The sequence below is a fragment of the Chlamydotis macqueenii genome, chromosome 1 (genome assembly GCF_036417535.1).
Source record: "Chlamydotis macqueenii isolate bChlMac1 chromosome 1, bChlMac1.mat, whole genome shotgun sequence".
Taxonomy (NCBI): Eukaryota; Metazoa; Chordata; class Aves; order Otidiformes; family Otididae; genus Chlamydotis; species Chlamydotis macqueenii.
In genome coordinates this window covers 207,459,243-207,481,363 of record NC_141556.1, presented here as the reverse complement: position 1 = coordinate 207,481,363, position 22,121 = coordinate 207,459,243, and the positions used below count along the sequence as shown (strand labels likewise).

Sequence of the window (22,121 nt, the reverse complement as noted above, 5' to 3'; positions counted from 1 at the left end):
TGTCCTGGTTCTGGCCAGGATAGAGTTAATATTTACCTGAGCTGGGTGGAGAACTGAAGCTGGTAGCCCCTATGGCTGGGATAGTTAACTAATTAGCTAACAGCTGGGGTTAATTTACCCAAATTAGCCAAAGGGCTATTCCATCCCATCTGACATCATGCTCAGTATATAAGTGAGGAGGGTGCTGAAGGGAGGCCCTCCTAGTTGGAAGAGACTGGATGTGGAGATCTGTTGTGAGCTATTATACTGTATTTGTGTTCCATCACTCTATTGTTTTCTTCTGTCATTACTGTTAAATTTACTTTTTGTTCAATCTCAACCTGCGTGTTTGGTTTTTTTTTTCCTGGTTTTCTTTTGTTTGTCAAATCTCCTCCTATTCTCTCGGAGAGTGGGGGGAGTGAGAGAGAGACTGTGTAGTCTGGTCCCCGTTGGGGCTGAACTACGACAACATGGGAACGGACCAGTCTGTGGCCATCGAATGAAAGGGGCTGCTCAGAAATGAGAAGCTCCCCTTGAATTTGCAGCTATTGCACTTTGATTTGGTGAGCATGCTCGCTGTCAGCAGAGTGGAGGGAAGACTGACTTGGGGATAGGGGAAAAGTCCTGTGTTCATCACCAGGAAATTCTTTTTCCAGCGTGTGAAAGGAAGATTTCTCCCACTGTCAGAGCTGCGGGCTTGTATCTGGCAGGAATCACAGACTCACAGAACGGCTGAGGTTAGGTGTCACCTCTGGGGGTCATCCGGTCCAACATCCCTGCTCAAGCAGGGCCACCTTGAACCGGTTGCCCAGGACCATGTCCAGCTGGGTTTTGAATATCTCCAAGAATGAAGAGTTCACAGCACCTATAGGCAACCTGTGCCAGTGCTTGGTCATCCCTGCAGAAAAAAAAAAAAAAAGTGTTTCCTTCTGTTCATATGGCACCTCCTGTGTTTCAGTTTGTGCTCATTGCCTCTGGTCCTGCCACTGGACACCACTGAAGAGAGCCTGGCTCCATCTTCTTTGCAGTTCCCCTTTAGGTATTTATATACATTGATGACATCCCCCTCAGCCTTCTCTTCTTCAGCCTGAACAGTCCCAGCTCTCTCAGCCTTTCCTCTTGGAAGAGATGCTCCAGTTCCTTGCATCATCTCATGGCCCTTCGTTGGACTCTATCCCACTGCAGGTGGGACATACTGGAGAGAGTCCAGTGGTGGCTGGTGGCATAGGGCTGCCCTGGCTCCGCTGCTAAACACTGAGTGCAGACTCAGAGGGGTTGTTTTCTCCAGACTGGTGTTCCCAGAAGGGAAAAACCCACTCCTTTCCCTCTCACTGCAGCTGCCTGGGTGAACGAGTGATGGTGGGTTTGTGGGCAGTGTGGTCTGTCGAACCCACATGCGGGTTTCTCACGTTTCAGTCAGATGTTTTCACCTTTCTGACAAGTGAAAATAACATGTTTCCAAGGGACTTTGAGTCTGGTGATGTGAGAAGTACCACCTGCTGAAAAACACCAGAGATGTTTTTCTGTTAATTTGTCAAAGGCAGAATTTTAATCTACATTTGTGGGAAAAGGGTCCCTGAAATCATTGAACCAGCCCCTTGCCAAGGGGCTTAACATGTGGCAAAAGTCACAGGAGCAGTCAGGACAGGATGGTACTTTATTAATGAGCATTTGTGGCAGTCCACTGAGGGCTCTGCTGAGGTCGGAAATGTTTTTCACCTTTTACTCAAAGGGAGCCACGTTATGGGTTATAGAGAAGCAAAGCTTTCTCTGGCTCTGAGATATGTTTGGCAGGAAGGTCCAGCCCAGGTTCAGCAGCGTGGTGTTATTTAGCCATGTAGACTACAGCAGCTGGACAACCCAGGCTGCAAAGTTTTTCTCTTGGCTTTCACTGCCTTGGTACACCCTTCTCCATCCATGAGTAGGTGGTCCAGGAGGCAGAAACCCTGGGTGATGTGTCTGTGTGTGGGCCGTGCCCGGCATGACCACATGGGAGCATGGGCAGAGGGCAACGCTACCGCAGCAGGAATACCCCTGGTCCCCTTGACATCCCCTCAGCATCATGTGGGACTGAGCAGCCCACTCACATCGCATACCAGGAGAGTCTAACCCATGGTCTTCTCTAAGCCACGAACAGCACCAAAGTCCTGCTGGCCAAAGGAGGCCCAAGCCTCCTGGTTAATTTAGTGGCAGAAGCAGGCAAGACCAACGTACTTGTTCTTAACAGAAGTAACGGAGAATGGGAAAGTGGCTGAGCTCCATGTTGGGTCTCTAGACATCCAAAGAGGATGACACACCTGAGTCTGGGAAGCGCTGAGCTGGCCCTCAACATCTAAACAAGAGTTTTCAGGGCCCACTGTTAGAAAAGACTTTCTGTTTAGAAACAGCAATTAAGAGCCCAGCTCTGAAATCGATGGGACATTGGTGGGGTTTCAGGGCTCAGCCAGTACTTCGTGGTGGTGATGTGACATCCCCGCGTGCCAGCAGACCTCAGGCCGCGTTGCTCAGCCGAGCAGGCAAGGTTCCCCACAGTACAAACACAAGCAGGCCCGTGTCCCTGCAGAGCGACATTCCCCTAGAGCTTTTGTAGTCAGAAGTTTTGCTGAAGCTGTTTTTGAAGAGATGATGGCAATTCTACACAAGGTTATCATCAGGAGAACTTTTAAATTATAAATGCAAATACATATGTGTGTATATATGTACCCTGTGCATGCTACTTGCCAACTTATTGTGCCTGTCCTTAGGAGCAGAGATTTCCATACCCAGCCATTTCTCATGATAGATCATGAAGATCTGACCTAAACCATCTTAATCACGTAGTCACTATGCGAAACAACAAATTGTAGGGAAAAGTTTGTGGCATAGATGGCTAAAAATAATACATATGAAAAGTACAGATGACAGACACTGGACATTTGGAACATTCTGCTTATTTACACAAATAGAAATGATATTTCATCGCTTAATTCCGTATGTACTTCTTTTCTTATCGACCCCAAAGTTACAAAATGTTCCGGCATATTTGTTAACTACACACTAGCAGTTGTTTGAATAAATAAAGTGTATTGTGCTTCATCCCTGCCCATCCCGTTGACTTTGCCTGGAAATGCCGACGAACAACTTTTATTTGCAAAACCAGTCACAGAAAGGCAGCGGTGTGAATTCTGTCCCACAGTGTTTGCACAAGCGCTGCCGGCAGAACTACCGCAAATACTCACGGGAATTCGTTTCTGCAAGGTTAATGTCAGAAATGATTTATTGAAGCCTTCCTCCTGCTCCCCGGTCTGGCATCCGTCAAGCGAGTAAACAATACCCCTGTGATTTCAGAGTACTCTGGGGCTGGTGGCTGAGCAAACACTTCAGATCAGAGTCAATATTTTGGGAGTAATCAATCAAATGGTATTTATTCCCACAAAACTTAGGTTGAAATATTTTGAATCAAGAGTTAAAATCAATATTTTTGAAGATAAATCCATTTTTTTTTCCTGTTAATGTGTTAAAATTGCTCAGGGAAGTTGGTGAGATAGCTGATCCAACTGAAGTTACACTCACATTACGTAGAATAATTTAAAAAATAATCTCTTTAGTGAAATGACAGAAATTCATGTATCTATCCTCATGTGTTTCCTTTTTAGGAAGAAATGGGATTTGCATGGTATTGCCGCACATTCATGCCGTGGAAATGTCCCTTCCAATCCTTTCTCCATTATTCCTGGTTCCTGAGAATTTGGTACTTCTTTAAAAGTTCTCCTTCCTTTCTAATCTCTATTTTCCTTATGAAATGCACAAATGAAGGGAACTCTCCTTTTCCACACAAGTGATAGCTACAGAAATCCAGATCCATAGGGCCCCGCTGAATTGCAGGCAGAGCTCCCAGAACCAAGCCCAGCCCTCAGGGAATTTAATTTATACGGCGACCAGCTTGTAACCTTCTCATGATTACTTATGGCCAAGTCAGTGGTTACTGAACCCAGCCAAGAAGGATAGTAATTATTTTTTTTTTCTGTTTATTTAGCAGAAAAAAAATGGCTATTACCTTCATGGATATAACGTGTTACATTCTAGCAACAGCCAAAACCACCTTCCCTCACCTCCAGCGGATGTTATGTGGTTTAAAGTATCAAACAGGAACCTGAGACAGTGGCTTGAAGCTGGCGAGCACCTCCAAGTGGGTATCAGATTTAGGTGAAATGCTAGTTTTGGCCTGTTCAAATGCCAGCTTAAAGTGCTCCTGTTAATGTGAGGACATGATTAGAGCGCATTAAACCGTAAATAAAAAAGGGCTAAAGGGTGTTAGGTTTATGGTTGGACTCTATGATCTTAACGGTCTTTTCCAACCTGAACGATTCCACGGTCACCTGCGGACAGACACGCTCTTTGCAAACGGCTGCATTTATTGAAAATCTTTTGCTCTCAGTTGTTGCCTCTGCCGGCAGCTCCTGACCCTTCCACTCTGCCAAGAGCTGGGCACTGCCTCATCTGCTTCAGGCAGCACTGCCCAGATTATTATAAATGTCCCACACCTTTGAGGGGTCGTGTGCTGTCCCGTTGCCGGCAACACCGTGGGAGGGCCGAGCAGCCATGGCCGGCCGGGGACAGACATCTGCCCACACTCTGGGGCACCTCGGAGCTCTCCTTCCATGCTGTTCAAGTTTGCATCTGTCTGGTGTCTTCCTTCCTCCTTCCTCTGATGTACAGGCTCAAGCTCAGCTTGTTTTCCAATCTCTGTGTTATGAGAGAGATTTTTCTTTTTTCTTCCGCGTCCAGGGGAATCAATGCATTAGCACAAGAACATGGTGCGGCTCAGGAGACCCTGGGTTTGATGGCCACATCTGTGCTCCTTCTCCAAAGCCTGCCTGAAGGGCCCTGGGTAGCCAGGAAAGGCAGCCTTGGATCCCAGCCACTCCTCGCCGTGGGTACCACCCCGTGGCACAGCAGCTCCATCTCCTTCAGCAGCCGGCCCATGGCAGCCCTGTGTCTGCCTGCTCCAGAGCTTCCTAGAAATTAAGAACATGGAAGTGGTTTTCAGAAAAAGATGCAGCCTGAGGTCCATAAACGCTGGCTTTCCAGTCTCGGGATCAGCCATCACCTCCTCTGTAATGGGAGGTAAATTACTTAACCTGAGCTTTGTCTTCGTTAAGAATAAGATTGCACTATACAAACTTCTAAAGGCTGTCCATGAGCATGTCTGCATCAGTTAAACCGCTCTTTGTCAAATTTGTGTGTAGATTTGTAGATGAGCTATAGAAGTTACATGGAGAAAGGACTTTGCAGTCTTTTTAAATTATTTTTTTCAATAAGGCAGATTCTTCTCCTCTCCTTGTGGAAGAAATCTCTCATTTAAGAGCAGCAATGAGCCAACAGGTGCGGTAGGGAATGGGATGTGAAGTGCCAGGTTTTATTTTTGCTGTGAATCTACTCACACTGAGATTTTTCTCCTGCTCATCCTTCTGGGATGTGTGCCTTCTTGGGCTAAAAGGCCCTCAAACCTACAGATCTTTCTTCTGTCACTAGGAGGTTAGTTGGGTTCTTCTGGGATTGTAGTGAAAGGCTTTCAAAGCTGAGCATTTAAAAAACTTGTGCCTCTTCTGCTTCAGTTGCTTTAGCGGAGCTGGGGAGGTGTGAAGGTCCCGGGCACTCCTCACATACCTGTACACTGCCTTCCTCTGCATGGCCTGGTACCAAAGCAGAATCATAGAATCATTTAGGTTGGAAAAGACCCTTAAGGTCATCAAGTCCGACCATTAACTTAGCACTGCCAACTCCACCACTAAACTGTGACCCTAAGTGCCACATCTACACCTCTTTTAAATATCTCTAGTGAGGACGACTCCACCACGTCCCTAGGCAGCCTGTTCCAGTGCTTGATAACCCTGTTGGTGAAGAATTTTTTCCTAATATCCAGTCTAAATCTCCCCTGACCCATTTGAGGCTGTTTCTTAGAATCATACAATTATAGAATGGTTTGGGTTGGAAGTGACCTTTAAAGGCCATCTAGTCCAACCTCCCTGCAAGAAGCAGCGACATCTCCAACCAGATCAGGTTGCTCAGAGCCCCGTCCAACCTGGCCTTGAATGTTTCCAGGGATGGAGCATCTACCACCTCTCTAGGCAACCTGTGCCAGTGTTCCACGACCCTGGCTTTCTTCCAAGCTACTAAAGTTCCCTTGAGGTCCTGGAAGGCCGCTATAAGGTCTCCCTGGAGCCTTCTCTTCCCAAGGCTAAACAGCTCCAACTCTCTCAGCCTGTCCTCATAGGAGAGGTGCTCCAGCCCTTTGATCATCTTCGTGGCCTCCTCTGGACCTTCTCCAACAGGTCCATGTCCTTCTTATGTTGGAGGCTCCATACTTCAGTACTCCAAGTGGATGCAGTACTCCAAGTGGGGTCTCACCAGAGTGGAGTAGAGGGGCAGAATCACCTCCCTTGACCTGCTGACCACACTTCTTTTGATGCAGCCCAAGATGCGGTTGGCCTTCTGGGCTGCAAGCGCACATTGCTGGTTCATGTTGAGCTTCTCATCCACCAAGTCCTTCTCCTCAGGGCTCTCAATCCATTCTCTGCCCATTCTGTATTTGTGCCTGGGATTGCCCCAACCCACATGCAGGACCTTGCACTTGTCCTTGTTGAACTTCATGAGGTTCTCACAGGCCAACTTCTTGTGCTGTCATCACTCATTTCCCAACAGGCATGGCAGCTGTTGGATCCTGCTCTCTCTCTTAGTCTTCCACGGCCGGGCCATCCCCTCTGTGACACGAGACAGCAGCTCAGTAGCAGATTTGGGAACAGGACTGCAAACCCCTGACTCCTGATGAGAGCCCAGGCTGCAGGAGGGAGTCGTGGGTTTGCAGAGCACAGCTACTGAAAAAGCCACACAAGCGACGAGGACTGGGCTGGTGGCCATGTCTCTCAGACATGACTTTTCACAGCCAAGAATGAAGAAGAGCTTGATATCCCAAGGACAGGAAGAGGAAGGGATGAGGCCCTGTGCAGCATCCTGGTGCATTCTGAAGCTGGCAGAGCTCTGGCAGGAGTAGATGCTGCTCTTGGGCATTTTGGAGACGGAGGGACCTTGTCAGTGTGCAGAAGAGAAACCCAAACTGAGGGCTGGCTTTGCTGATGCTGACAGTATGAATTATTGGTGTTTCAGGATGAGATCTGCCCCTTTCCCTGCTGTGTTTATAAAACCATTCTCCAGGGAAGCAGGGATGGCTTCTCACTTCTTTTGGCTCCGCTCAGGCCACAGCTGTAGAAACATGATTGTTTTGTGAGCGGAATGGTATTATTTTTTGTCATAACTTTCATATGCTGGGGCCTCCATAGCTGATTTTTTTCAGCATTTTATATATATATATATATATATTCCCTCCTCCTCTGAGAACCCCTCTCCCACACCCCTGACCTTTCAGAAGGATGCTACGGTTTTATTGTGGTTCTCTCGCACGTGACTCTGCAAATGCTTTTTGCTTTCTGCCTGGGGCCTGCCAGCCTTTCCCCACTGCTGCCAAATGGCAGCAGGAAGAAGAAAGGCTATCATCTCAGGCTGGAGGCTTTCCCTTCTGCTCTGCTCTCCCAGTCCTTTTTCTTTTAAACATAACCAGCATGAGGGCAAGGAAGAGTTTGTTTTATTTAAGAGTTTGTTTTATTTGTTTTTATTAAGTTTTTCAAATGACCTTTTTGGAGTGTACGTGCTGCTGGCTTCTGCTACTGGCAGCTTTCCTTGCCACAGCAGGAGACAGATGTCCCTTTGGCCCTTTTGCCATGCTATCACTTTATCAGTTCTTTTTTTTTTTTTTTTTTTTTTCTCTCTGTGAGCAATGTTAGCAACCTGCTGTAGCCACGCCAGCCCCAAGCCCAGGGCTTAGCGAGGAGAGATTAATATCAAATGGAGGGCGAGCTTGTGATTTTCTTAGCTGATGCACTTGATGCAAACCATCACATATGGCCCAGGGCTGGCAGATGTGTTGCTGGGTGAAGTCTTCACACCAGCACCTGATATACGTGCCCCACTTTGCTCTCACCTTTCCAGATGCTGGTTTGGAGTCTTGATGGAAGAAGCAGATGGACAGTCTTCCTGTTATTGCACCCCATTGCCTCTGAACACCCATTTAATGGGTTCAACTTTAGGAGCTTGGAAGAAAGCCAGGGTGGTGGAACACTGGCACAGGTTGCCCAGAGAGGTGGTGGATGCCTCATCCCTGGAAACATTCAAGGCCAGATTGGATGACACTCTGAGCAACCTGATCTGGTTGGAGATGTCCCTGCTCCTTGCAGGGGGGTTGGACTAGATGACTTTTAATGGTCCCTTCCAACCCAAATCATTCTATGATTCTATGAGACCCTAGAGCACCCTACGGTCTTATCGAAGAGGTACCGACCCTCCCAGGAGCAACACTATGCGGGTCAGGGAGCAGCCTGGCAGGGCTGGGGAGCAGCCAGAGGTGAGGAGCCCCAGTCTGACAGCAGCACCCATTAAAGCAGATCTGCCCCAAGGAACCCCCCAGGAACAGCCTGGACATGAGTGGGGAGTGGGGCTGGCGAGCAGCGGCGAGGGCTGCGGCCAGGGTGCAGCTGCCGCTAGATGTCAGCCACTCCTTGCTGCAAAGGGAAAGACCCCAAAACACAAGGAAAATCCCTGAAAAGACTAAATTCCTGCTTCCCCACAGCACTCTGCTTACTGTCGCTTACCAAGGACTCGAGTGGGAGCATCTCTGAGTTGCTTCGGAAGAAAATGCTTCACTTCACCCATTAAAACATTTCATGTCAGGCTGTTTCTCTGCATAACGATGTTCTAAGCCCTAATGTTGTAGAAGCAGATTGTCAAGTGATTTGCATCAATTTTGTAGGAAGGAAGTTTGTCCCTTCCTCAGAGCAAGCTCAGGAAATGAGAGAATTGGGCAGGAAACTCGCTAAATGCTGATGGAAATATAAAATGAAGATCTTTATCTTGCCACTGTATCGACTAGCCATGGGTAATTATGTTTTTTTTTTTAAATGTTTCAAATCATTGATGTAAAAATGGACAAAATCAAAGTGAAGTCTCCCTTCCCCGAGCCCTCTGAGGTGGATCTAATTAATCAGCACTTTTGCTTCTGGCAAGCAAACGCGGCAACAAAAGTTACAAATCACAGCAAACTTTGCTGTGCAATAATATTTGTGCGTGGAGTTTAACCTGTTTCCTCTGGTGTTGCACCTAACATCTCGCACACAGGAGGTCCCTGCTCCTCCCCAAACTCGGGAAACAGAGGAACAGTGTCTCAGTGATACCTTAGCACATGAGTCGTCATTCGCTGCCACTCTCCTCTAAGCCGTCTTTACGCTCTTCCAGCCCCGTGGTGACTGGTAGGCTCTTCCCAGGGTGTAAAACAAAACATCTGGTTGTTAACAACACAGAGCTGTTACAACAGCTGAAGTTTGTCAGGGTGCACAGGACCTCTGGCCAGAAACGGTTTCCCAGCCGCAGGAAATACCAGTGACAGGGGATCTACTGTACCAGCGCAGCATCGGCTGGGAGCTGCCTGACCTGCGCCCATCCTCTCATCCGCTCTTCTTGGCAAGGTGCAGCGGGAGGACGGCACAATGCAGCTCCAGCCTGGACCACGCTCTGCCTTATCACCATTGCAGCCAGCGTTGGCTTTGCAAGCATGAAGAGACGCTCTGCTTCGCATTCCAACACCACCAATATTTGGCATCCAAGGCTGAGACAGAGGCTGGAAAGGCCTGGCATCTGTTTGAGCATCATCATTATGAGCCAGTTAGCCCAAGTGTGCCCAAAAGGCCACTGTGGAGCATCAGGGACACAGCTGCTACGGGGCTGGGCAATGGGGCTTTCACCGACAGGTGAGCAGTTCAAAGCTGGACTCGATCCACATGATATCCCTGCTCCTTGCAGGGAGGTTGGACTAGATGACCTCTGAAGATCCCTTCCAACCCAAACCATTCCATGATTCTGTGATCATGCCAGTAAAACATCAGACTTAGGGAGTTACCAACAGCCCCACTGAAGGGGGCTTTGCTATTTGAGCCGAGGCCGGGGAAGCTGGAAGTGGTTGGGTAGTTGCCGCGTCTCTCTCACCCATTCCTGCATCCCTGCAGGCAGATGCAGCTCTGGCCTCACAGCAACGATGCTGCGAGAGGGCTCGGGGAGCAGCTCGGCAGGACGCTGTCTGCAGGAGCTGAGGCAACGTAAGGCAGAGCCCCACTCCCCCAGCATTGCACGCTGCCTCGCTGTGCCGGCACAGCTCGTGGTGGGGCTGCCGCACACACCAGACTACTGACATGATCCAAGTCAGAAATAACCCTCCAGCATAAAATGAAGAGAAAACTCTGACGGTTATCTCGAACCCAGATCTTTTTGCTGATCTGCTTTGAAGCGCAGTGCCACCAAGAGCTGTAGTGGCAAAATGAAGGATGAGCTGAAATACAGCATGGTTATGGGCATGAGCGGCTGAGGATGGAGAAGGTGTGGTGGAAACTTCGTCACGGAAGCCAGAGTCTCACAAAACCACATTTTTGCATTGTTGGAGCTCAGGATGCTCCTCGTTTCTGGCAGCAGAACTTCTTTGCTACAAAGTCCTTAACATTTGCTTTCTTTAATGACAGCTTTAACAAAACAAGACAAAACCAGTCAAACAAACAAAAAGTCCTGATAAAGTCTAGGGGGTTTTGTGAGTTTTGCGTACAGCCACCACCTTCCATAGGCAAACCCGGGCTGATTTGTCATCCCAGTGGTTCTGGGAGGCTGCGCCCTGTTTGGAGCCACTCAGCAATCCTGTCACATTACAGGTGACGCTGAGATGTCTGATGTGGGGATGTGCACAGGGGCAAGTGGCCATCAGAGAGACCTGGCGCAGCCAACACCACCTTGAACGCAACGCCTGAGGTTCTGTCGTGCTGTGCACAGCCCCAACAACAAGAGGAGATCCTCTATCTACCCCAGAAGCTCTTTTATGTTTGTTACATTTAACTGTAGCTGTATTAAAGACTCCTAATTACAAGTTTCAAGTCAGGGATCTCATTAATCACCAACCCGAGAACATCACAGCGATGAGCTGCCAAAGGCATGAGCAAATCACTCTAATTACCAGCTTTAGATGCTGCTCCTCAAAACTTGATTAGCTACAGATACACAGGTGATAATTTCTACTGTTTTCTTCATAGCACAGCCTCACTATTACCCACTCCAGTCTGATTTAGGTTCTTATTAGAATAATATTATGCTAATTAAGTAACGCTGCACACAGAATGCTTCACGATGGAGATGATTAAGTGGGGTTAGATGATGACTAATATCACAAACTGTGCTATCAGCGTCAGAGGAACTGGTGAGGGACGTACACAAAAAGAAGGAACTCCTCTCTGCCATCGTGCATCCTAAGTGTGAACAGAAATGATGACAAGGAATAAAAAATAAGCAGACCATTAATAAGCTTAATTAAAAAAAAACCAAAAAAACATTTGAAGAAGATGTAGACAACCTATTGAACCGGTTCTCTGAAGGGCTGAAATTACCCCTAGGAGAGATCTCATTTCAAGTATATTACTAAGAGCAAAATTTGCCCCTTCCAAAAGCCAATAATAGTTCTCATGTATTCAACAGGCAGGTGGTTACGCTGCCCTCCTCCACCACACGTCCCAGATCGGAACACTCAGTGTGTCTTTGGATGCACATCCTCCATAACATGTGAAATACAAAGGAGCCTTACGGGAGGCTCTGCTCCACAGCAGTCACACAGCAGCAGATGGTTGTGTTTCCACCTTGCACTCCGTTCAGTTCTGGGGACACACTTGGACAAGCCAAAAGTTCCAGCTGCATCCCCAGTTGGCACCCGGGACCTGTGAGCCGTCTTTCAAAGGGTTTCTGCCCACCTCGCGTGCCAGCCCTGAAGCACGCGTGGACTCTCACCGTTGCCCAATGCCATTTTGTTCTCAGTTTTTTCTCACAACCCACATTTAGATCCAAACCGTGCTGGATTAATCCGTTTGGAGCATCCCTTCACCACAGCGTGAGCATTTCAGTCCTTCTTCCTTCAGGGGGAAAAAAAAAGCACTTCCAACAATCATGAAGCCAATTTAAGAAACAAACTCACCAAAAACGTGAGGGCTGCCAGGAAAACCTTAGGTATCCACAGAGGTTAAAATTTTATTTTGATATAAAAATTAAATAGCAAAGTTTTTTTTGTTTTTTTTTTTACAGTGATAAATTAGAAATTTACAGTACATACATCGAAGTAGATATATTTTCTGTACACCCCAAAATAATCAGTGTCTATTTCCTTAAAAATCAGAAAAAAAAAAGGAACCGACTTGTCTGTTTAATGTAAGAGCTAAGCTTGTACCTCTCCAGCAGATGCTTCCAAAACCTGCAGTGAGGAGAGCATGGGCCGGGCGGGGAGAAGGGAGCAGGGACTGCGCAGGGAAGGTAACTGCCGCAGTTTCCACTTGTATAACCGCAGCAACTGCACTTCCAAGACAGGATTAGTCACACATTTTTTGGCTTTAAATTCATAACGTTGAAATGAGAGAACGTACGAGTTGCAGATACCCTGCTCTTCACCAAGGCTGGGTTTTAGGCTATCTGCTGTGACCTCACACAGCCCCAGAGCACGGCAAGGTAAACACACATGGATGAACACATTTACGGAACGATTTCATTGCTACAACAGCTCATCTCACTTTGGGTTGGTACAGCGTCCTTCTGAATGCTTGGGAATGATGTTCCTTCAGGAACAGCAGCTGGTATCGCTCCCCAGCCCACCTCCTCCCCACAGTATTTAAGTCTATCACACTCTTTAATGGAACATTCCCCCCAGGTCCCTCAGAGGGCTACACACCACTGTCCTCATCCCATTCACTTCCAACATCTCAAATCACTGGGGACATCCATCTGTCACAGTCCACAGGCATCTGATAACAAGGGACTACTTAATATTCACTTCTGCGTACATAATAGGGTTAAAAATGCCATTTATTGAATTGGTCAGGTCCAACACGGGTCAGATTGGCCAGGAGAGTCTCCAAACCATTTCAGAGTGAAAGACACTTGAGTGAACATGACACCTTGGCACAGCCCAATGCTCGGTTACAACGTAAGGCTCCAATTGCATCCTCGCCTCTTGAAAGTCAACGTACAGCTGTTGATTTCACATCCCTCGCTGTGCCAGGAGCAAGATCGCAGGATGGAGAAGCTCGGCCATCTGAAGAGCTCCTACTTACAGAACTCCTTGTCCACAGAGGAATTAACCTGATCCAAACACAACACTAACAACAAGAGACAATGCAAAGGCTTGGCTGGTACGCGGCATTGGCCAAGACAATGCTTGTGTGTCTTGAGCAGAACATGTCAAGTTGTCACTTCTTCTGCTGGAGAGGAAGCCCAACCACAAAGACTGCAATTAGGGTTTGTTTGGGGTTTGAGTTTTTTTGGGTTTGTTTTTTTTTTTTTTATTTTTTAAATGTGCTCTAGCACATGTTTCAACATTGACACTGAAACAATACACGCTTCTGGGACAAATTAGTGCTCACGGCCAGGAATGAGTTGTGGTTTGGGAAGCAGATGGGGCACCTGTGTGAAAAGCGAGGACTGTAATAAAGCAGCGCCTGTTCTCAGCTGCCCTCCAAGGTCGTGCGAGTTGGGGCACAGGGGGGGATACTCCGCAGCTGACCAGGCTCCACATAAACAAATGAAGCAAAAGTTTAGGGCACACAGATAAAACCAAAAGTCCTTCAAATGGATAGAGCATCCAAACAGTGTTCTCTTAAATGCTTCTGGGCTATTTTTATTTGCATCACCTTTCTTATGAGCCAAACAAGCCCCCGACACAAAGTTTGAGCTCCCCATGAGCACAAGCCCATGCCTCCTCAAAGAAAAAGGCTACGAAAACTCAGCAGCTGCTATGAAACAGCATTATTCACCAAGAAGTTGGATCCGTCTCTTGGGGTCCCTTTACAAAAACTGGAAATGTCTCTCGCTCCTGAGGACTGAAAGTCTGCTCACTTTCTTAATGTAAATATACATTAAAAAAAATTCTCCGTAGGTGTCAGTGAGCAATTGGAGCATCGTTGTGAGGCAGTCAGCTGTACTGCGATGTCATGGGCTGAGAATGTTCTTTTAATTGTAACTGACACACATAATTACACAACTGATCTGTGTGAACATGAGGTTGCCAAGGAACTTAACATTTCACTTCTCCCCAGACTGGCGTCTGCAGAGATACCATCGCACCAAACGAAATATATTAAGACTTAATTGCTTCATGCACTGGGCCTCCAGAGAAAGCCAGATAAGTTTACTTGGAGAAAACTGGCATTGTTTGAAAAGACCTCCAACTTATTTTTCTCTTTCCTGGAGGAAGGAACACTATAATGTAAGACTTTATTTAAAGCTATTAAATGCAGCAGAATAAAATAGTCCGCTGGAAATAGCGAGAGCACCTGAAGGGACAGGGACGGAGGCAGACAGGTAATGATAATCGATGCAAAAAGACCACACAATGGTTTCCCAGCTCTGACTGACTCCTCTACTTCTGATAACAGCCTTGAGTAAAGCTTTTAAAATATTAGAAACATTGATAGAACCATGGAATAATTCAGGTGGGAAGGGACCTAGGGAGGTCCAAATTCCTGCTCGAGGCAGAGCCAAGTCTCAATTCAGACCAGATTATAGATGGTAAAAAGGAGTCAAAATCTCTAGTGGACCAGCAGATGACAATGAATCATCCTCACTAACACCTCACTAAATCCTACTCATCACAGGTAACTCTCAGACCTGGAAAGTTCACTTTGGTATTTGCTGGAGGACCTGATCCTTGGCTGATTTGTGCAGCGTATGGGAGCAACAGAATTCCCCAGGGCATAAAGACACAACACTCAGCAACAGCTTCTTTCACGATGCTGAACTCGGAAAGAAGACATCTAACCGAGGTCCTGGCCCCTAAATCAGCCCAGAATTTGGCCCTGGACCACGTTTCCTCCATCAGTTGTACAATGATTAAAAGAAAACATCCCACAGCTGGGGGCTACAGTCCCTCAGCTTCTAAAGACTTCAGTATCTTGCATTCTGCCTTTTTTTTTTTTAAAAAAAAAAAAAAGGAAGATAACATGTTTGGTTATTTCACAGCTTTTAAAGCCTCCCTGGGCTTTCCTATTTTGGGCAGCATGGTTTATGGCTATCGTATCTGCAGCATGATCTTTTTGTTGTTTATTCTTTAAGGCTTTTTTTTTTTCCATCTCCCAGAGATAGGTTGTGTAACCATCCCCCTACTCCCAACATTTACTCCGCAGTGCTTACACATGACCAGTCCTTCATGGGAGAGCAGTCAGACCATCGGGGTGTTGTCCTTTTCCTCATACCACGGTCTCATTCCCTTTCCCAGGTTTCACCCAACCATCTGCTCTCTTCTCCCGTTTCACTTTCCCTGAGTTCACCAGTCTGTTGGAGCACTTCTGCCACGTGTGCAGAGTTTTGGCTGACCAGATCCACATACCTGACGTAATACCCACCAGGAGGGACATGAAGATTTTGAGCATCTCCACTGCCATATTGGAATCATCTGCTGAATAGCGGAAAATGGCCCAGTTGGAGATTTCATAGAAATAACAGGCGATGACACACGTTGCTGGGACGGTGTACAGCACTGAAAAGACACCGATTTTGACCATCAGCCTTTCCAGTTTGTCAGTTTTAGTTCCATCTTTCTGGAGATTAGACCTGATTTTAAATAAGGCCACGAGTCCCGCTGCAATGAATAAAGTCCCAATGACCAGGTAGGTAAAAAGCGGAGCGACGACAAAGCCCGTCAGCGCATCTAGGTTCTGGTTCCCAACGTAGCACAGACCGGTGAGCTCATCTGCATCTACGAGTCTCATAATCAAAATGACGATGGTCTTCACCGCGGGGATAGCCCAGGCTGCGATATGGAAATAAGAGCTGTGCATTTCTATAGCTTCGTGGCCCCACTTGAGTCCCGCAGCCAGAAACCACGTCAATGTGAGAATAACCCACCAGATGGAGCTAGCCATCCCGAAAAAATACATCAGCAAGAAAATTATAGCACATCCTGTGTTCTTAAGACCTTCTTGGATAAGAACAGGTTCTGCTGCCTCTTCAAAATCACAGGATATCCTTTCCCGGCCCACAGTTAGCCTCACAATATAAGCAATGCTATAAATATTGTAGCACATGCTCAAAAATATGATTGGGCGCTCCGGGTAGGAAAATCTGGATGAATCAATCAGGAAGGTCAGGACTGTGAAGGCAGTTGAGATGAAGCAAAGACTGGCCCACACAGCCATCCAGATATCTGTGAATTCCTTAGCCGACCGGCTGTAGAGCCCGGCGTCGTAGCCGCACTTCAGGACACAGTTCAAGCTTCTCTTCACCCAGATGTACTGCTCCGAGTTCGAGCCCATGCTGTGGCACTCTTCTCCAGGCTGCAAGGAAGTCTTGCTGTGAAGGGGAACCTCTTCATCTCCCGGGCCCTCCATGCACATGTGGTTGTGATCGTTCTGGGGTGGGAATTTGCTGCAGTTTAGGCTGTCCGGCCAGGCAAACCCAAATTCTTTTAAAACGGGTTCGCATCGTCTTTTGACAGAGAGGCACATGCCACCACAGGGACCTATGGGGATGTTAATCTTCTCCGTGCACATCGGGACATAGACCGAACAAAGGAAGAACTGCAAGAAAGAAACAGGAATCACAAGGGCATTAGAGGAAAAGTTAAACAGGTTGCAATATAACAAGTTTTCTTTTTCTTTTTTTTTTTTTTCACAGTAATATTTGGTCCTTTGCCTTAAAAAACAGGAAACGGCATAAAACAAATAAACCAAGAACAATAAAAACAAAGAATGAAAAAAACCCCAAACTGAAAATCTTGTCTCCTTTCAGTTCAAATGTGGTCCGAAGCCAAAGCCTGAACATTTTACTCCCCAGATCAGCTCCGCATAAGTTTAGCCCATCAGTTCCAATAAAGCGAGTGGGATTCAGCCAGATCTCAACCTCAAGGGTGCAATTTAGGAAAGCAAAGAAGCAAATTGAAGCGGTTTAAACAAATACATGTATCTGTGCTAGGCACTGCCTGGCCATCACGGCTAGCAAACAATGAGGAGAAGAGGCGTTTGTTGAGTGACTTTGGTTCACGATCCTCCTAGAAGAACGTCTGTTTTCCTTCACCGTGAGGTGATGGAGGATTCAGAAGGGGAACAGAACGTCGGCGTTTCCGCGGCTTTTGCAGGATCGCGGTTCTGCGCCGGGGCAGCCTCAGGCGGGGCTGCGTGGGGAGCCCTGTCCCGCCACGCGAGCCGGGGTTCGTTCCCACGCCAGTGGGGAAGACGCGGACCCTCCGGTTCGCCGGGGAACGAAACCCCCGCGTGGGGGGCGAGGACCTGTGAGTGGAGTATAGGGGGTTACCCCAGGAGCCGGTTTCCCATTCGTACTGGGCGGCAGCACCTCGGGTACAACAGAAACGGAGGGGAGCGACCTGACCACAGCTCCGGCTGCACCGGACCGAGCCGCCCCCGCACCCCCACCCGCACCCCCCTGCCCAGCTGGGACGGGACTCTCGGTTGGTTTTATAGGGACCGAGCCGAGGGGATTGCACCTCGTCCCGCACAAAGGGGACCCCCGGACCCACCTGGAGCTGGCTGGAGCAGCCGTACTGGATGAGGGGGGTGAAGGTGGTGAGCTGCAGCTCGGCGTCCGCCTGCAGTTCGTGTCCCACCAGGTTGGGCATCTTGGTGACGTTGTAGCCCAGGTTCTGGCACATGGCGATGCGGATGGCGTCGCAGCGCCGTTCCTCCTCCTCGCCGAAACCCCGCGCCCCGGCGAGCAGCCCCGCCAGCAGCACGGCCAGCAGCCGCCCCCCGCCGCCGACCCCCGCCATGGCCCGAGCAGCGACCGAGTGCTGCCCCGGCCCCGGCCCCGGCCCCGGCCCCGGCCCCGGCCCCGGCCCCGGCCCCGGCCCCGGCCCCGGCCCCGGCCCCGGCCCCGGCCCCGGCCCCGGCCCCGGCCCCGGCCCCGGCCGCGCCGCACGGGCCGGCTCCAACGGGGAGGGACCGGGGGCGGCCCCGCTGTTAAAGGGCCTTGGCCGGGAAACTGCCCAGGGGAGGGGCGGCCCCGCCCCGCGCCCGCCCGCCGCTCCCGCCCCGGGGAGCCCGGCCCCGCCTCCGCGGAGTGGAGGTGGGGGGGGTCCTACCTGCACCCACGAGAAGCAGCAGCGCTGCTGCTGGCCGCATGCCCCCCAGACCTCCTAATCGCTGGGGACGCCCCATCCTGCCCGTGTGCCCTCTCCCCAAAAAGGGGCGCCCTTCTCTCCCTCCCGGTGCCACTGTGAGCCATCCCCATCCTCCCAGTGTCCCCGCCGTGTGTTCCCAGCACGGGTGCTGGTCCCAGGGGCTCACCAGGGGCACCTCAGCCCAGCCCCTCAGGGACAGGGTGGGCTGAGACCCCCGCACACACATTTGGGCTCATGCTTATTGCTCCCCAGCCCTTCCCTCACCCCTGACCTGTCATTTTACAGCCAAGGGTACTCAGCTTCTTCACGGCCAATTTAAAAATAGCCAGGGTGGCTTTTCTAAGATGCCACCTCTTCTCCCTAATTAGTTAAACTGCAGCACTGGGTTACACCCGCGTTTTAGTGTTTTGAGGGTTTTTTTCTTTTTCACTGGGGCCAAGAAACCTGGAGGGCACTGCTGGGTACCTCCCAGCATCTGTATAAATCTCTGTAAAACAAATAAGTCTGGACGAAGCATTTGTGGATTTGGAGAGGAAAGGGCTGGATGATTAAGCAGACCCTTAACGTGTCAGTGGGATTAAGAGCAGAGAAAGGAGGCTCGCACTGAAATTCTCTGGGTATTATTTCTACCTGTAATAAAATCTGGTTGAGCTGGTTGTGCCTTCAGCCAAAATATGTCATCTATTAGTGAACTGTTTGTAAAGCACTTTGAAAACGTTTATAAAACCCCGGTTAAGCGACCTCTTGCTGTGTGTGCGTGGCCTGTGGCATGTTGCATGCGCTGCCGCAACGCCTCCATACGCACCTCGGTGCCTTCGCTTCTCCCCACTGCCACCCAGCTCCATCACCAGGCTCAGACTAAGACTAACAGACCAAGGCAGTGCTTAAGAATGGCTCCTTTCTGGGCACGAGATTGTGAATCACAGCAAATCCCACGGTACCAAGAGCCCTGTGCTCAGCCACCGCAGGTTTTCATCGCCTGCCGGGTTTTTCCCCCTCTGAGATGCGGGAAACCTGTGTGTGAGCATGCGTTGTTGTAGGGACTGATGGGTTTTAAGTGTCCTTTCCTCTAGCAAGACAGACAGTGTTTTCATTCAGGTTTCATGAACATAGATACGTACATAGCTCTCCCCACCGTTAATTCTTTACAGCCGGCTCCAATAAACAGTGCCTCCAGCCTCACAAAATCCTTGTGCGGCAGACGAGTAATATTATCTCAACTTTTTAAACAGGCAGGCAGACAGTGTTGCAGTCCCAAGGTCAGGCAAGATGGAGTCGACAGCCCGACCTGTATCTCGCGAGGCCCATATTTACTCCCGAGCATTGCCGTCCGTGACCGGCGGCGCTCAGCTGCTAATCCGGGCAGATGATAAAATCCGCAAACGCGGACGGTGTGCTACACATGCCCGCCGAGCTGTTCCCAGCCCCGCTGAGTTTATCACTGTCGTCGGACAAGCGCGGGGAATGGGTGATGGGCGCTCTCCATACAGTCAAATACCTGAAAACAGGAGGCAGAGAAGTTTTGGGAGGTTTTTTTTTTGTCCAAATTATGTAGAAAAGAAGTCTGGAGGGAGGATCACGGTGACCTTAAAAACTATAAATCTTTGTTTTCGTTTTCATTTGCAGTCTCCTGCTGCAAGGCACCGAAGCAGAGGTTGCTGCTACCAGCGTAGGACTTTTGCTTAATTCCCATGAAAAAAATTCATCTACTGCATATTCAGCAGTCACGCAGCAAAACGCTCTGCCCACGGACCCCGTCCTTGGGCTCAGCAAACGGGCAGGGGGACTTTTTACACTCAGAGGGCACATGAGTACCTTTTTAGGAGAACTCTTCCCCCCTGCAAAAAGCCCCCCTGCTGCTATTGCCTTTTCTTTGAGAACACAAAATAAACATTAGAAAGTGCTACACTGCTGTGTTTGCTTTGGACAGTCTCTTAGATAACGGGAATTAGTTTTCAAAACAAGAGCGCTGGGAGAGGCGGTGGCAAGTCATACGAGAGGTCGGAGTTGGAAAAAATGGTAATTACCTTGCTTTGAACCTCATGCATATATTAACAGTGATTAAATGTCACCATGATAAGCATGTGCATGAGTTTCTTTAACCAGATCAAAGTAAGAAACGTTCAGGACAGTGGGTTTCTGGATTCTTACATCACCGGGCAGCGTGAGACGCTGACCTGAATCCGGAACAGCACAATCCATATTCCTTCCTCGATTACTGCCTGATTTACAGTGTATTTTTTTTAAATAAATCTGATTTCAATTTCAAGGTTGCCTTCGCTAAAGGATCAGAAGCCACTCCAATAATTGTTATTTATTGTGGCCACCAATAATTATATTTGGTTTCTAGTCTGAGTTATCTTCAGCTTCCAGCCACTGACTTTTGCTCTACCTTTACCGGCCAGGTTGAGAAGTCATTACTGAGATTATCCCTGTAGGTAATCTTAGGCTGTCATTAACTCACCCTTTGACCCTTTAGTAGTAAGCAAAGTCGATTGAACTTTCTGAGTTTCTTACTGTAAGGCATCTTTTCCAATTCTTTTAATCATTCTCTTGGTTTTAAAGGGGCAAGACTGGACCCTGCTGTTTGAAAAGCACTGCCAGCCCAAACCATCCTTTACAGTCTTCATGGCCATGTCTGAATTCGTCGCCTAAGTGCCCTTGGTGCCTTTAGATTCAACTAGGATAGGCAGACACTTGCAGAAAGCAATCCACATGATAGGACTTACATGACTATGAAATCCTACTTATAATTTATTATTATCTGGTTATCACTATTTTCCCCTTAAGTGTGTACATGTTGTTTTGGGTTTTTTTTTTCATATTTATTAAAGCTATGGGCATATTTTTACATTAGAAAAATAAATAATGCTTACCAGCATCTCTTAGAGTCTTTCACCGTCTTGCAGGGTATCTGAGAAGGTTCATAACTCATCTCTGAACATTTCCAATGCATTGGTGTTTGCCTGAACTGTACTTATAGAACATGGCTCAGCTCTCCCGCAGGAGTGACACTCATGTCAAATGTGCAAGTAAAATCACCTCTTTGGTCCTAGACAAGATGACAGAATCATAGAATCATGGAATGGTTTGGGTTGGAAGGGACCTTCAAAGGTCATCTAGTCCAACCCCCCTGCAAGGAGCAGGGACATCTCCAACCAGATCAAGTTGCTCAAAGCCCCATCCAACCTGGCCTTGAATGTTTCCAGGGATGGGGCATCCACCACCTCTCTGGGCAACCTGTGCCAGTGTTCCACCACCCTCAGGGTAAAAATTTTTTTCCTGATGTCCAATCTGAATCTGCTTCCTTCTATTTTAAAACCATTACCCCTCGTCCTATCGCAACAGGCCCTGTTAAAGAGTTTTTCCCCATCTTTCCTGTAGACCCCCTTGAGATACTGGAAGGCCGCTATCAGGTCTCCCCGGAGCCTCCTCTTCTCCAGGCTGAACAGCCCCAACAAGGTATATATATGTATATACATGTATATACACATGCGCACACACACATGAATATTATGTATACATATATATACATATGCACATATATACATATATATGTATGTTTTAAATATATATAAAATATAAATATATAATATGAGTGGGAATGCCAGAGAGCAAATTTATCTGCGTGCACAAGGCAGTGCACAGTCGTACTCTTGATTCGATGATGTTGAATCAACTGAGATTGATCTCCATTGATCTCCATGGGGCTGAATGTGTCCTAGACCTTAAAATAAAGTATATAGTGTGTGCAAATATACCTGCCATAGTGCATCGCAGGATCCTTCCGGGCCTGATCCAGTGGGAGCTGGCTCCTGATGCTCTCAGGATACCTTGCTTAGGTTCCTGCCTTTGGTGTCTCCATGTGAGCCAGCTCGCTCTGCCAAGGGAGACCCAGACAGCACCAGCAATGGAG

The 22,121-nt window shown here is 48.3% G+C and overlaps 1 protein-coding gene across 1 annotated transcript; it reads right to left on the bottom strand.

The window, feature by feature from the left end:
• Nucleotides 1–12,924: 12,924 nt before the first annotated feature.
• Nucleotides 12,925–17,867, bottom strand: FZD4 (frizzled class receptor 4). The gene is made up of 2 exons (XM_086739650.1): nt 17,606–17,867; nt 12,925–16,649 (listed from the first exon to the last, which is right to left on the bottom strand). The coding sequence occupies exons 1-2, from the start codon at nt 17,852–17,854 to the stop codon at nt 15,321–15,323; spliced, it is 1,578 nt and encodes a 525-aa protein (XP_086595776.1). The 5' UTR covers nt 17,855–17,867; the 3' UTR covers nt 12,925–15,320.
• Nucleotides 17,868–22,121: the final 4,254 nt, after the last annotated feature.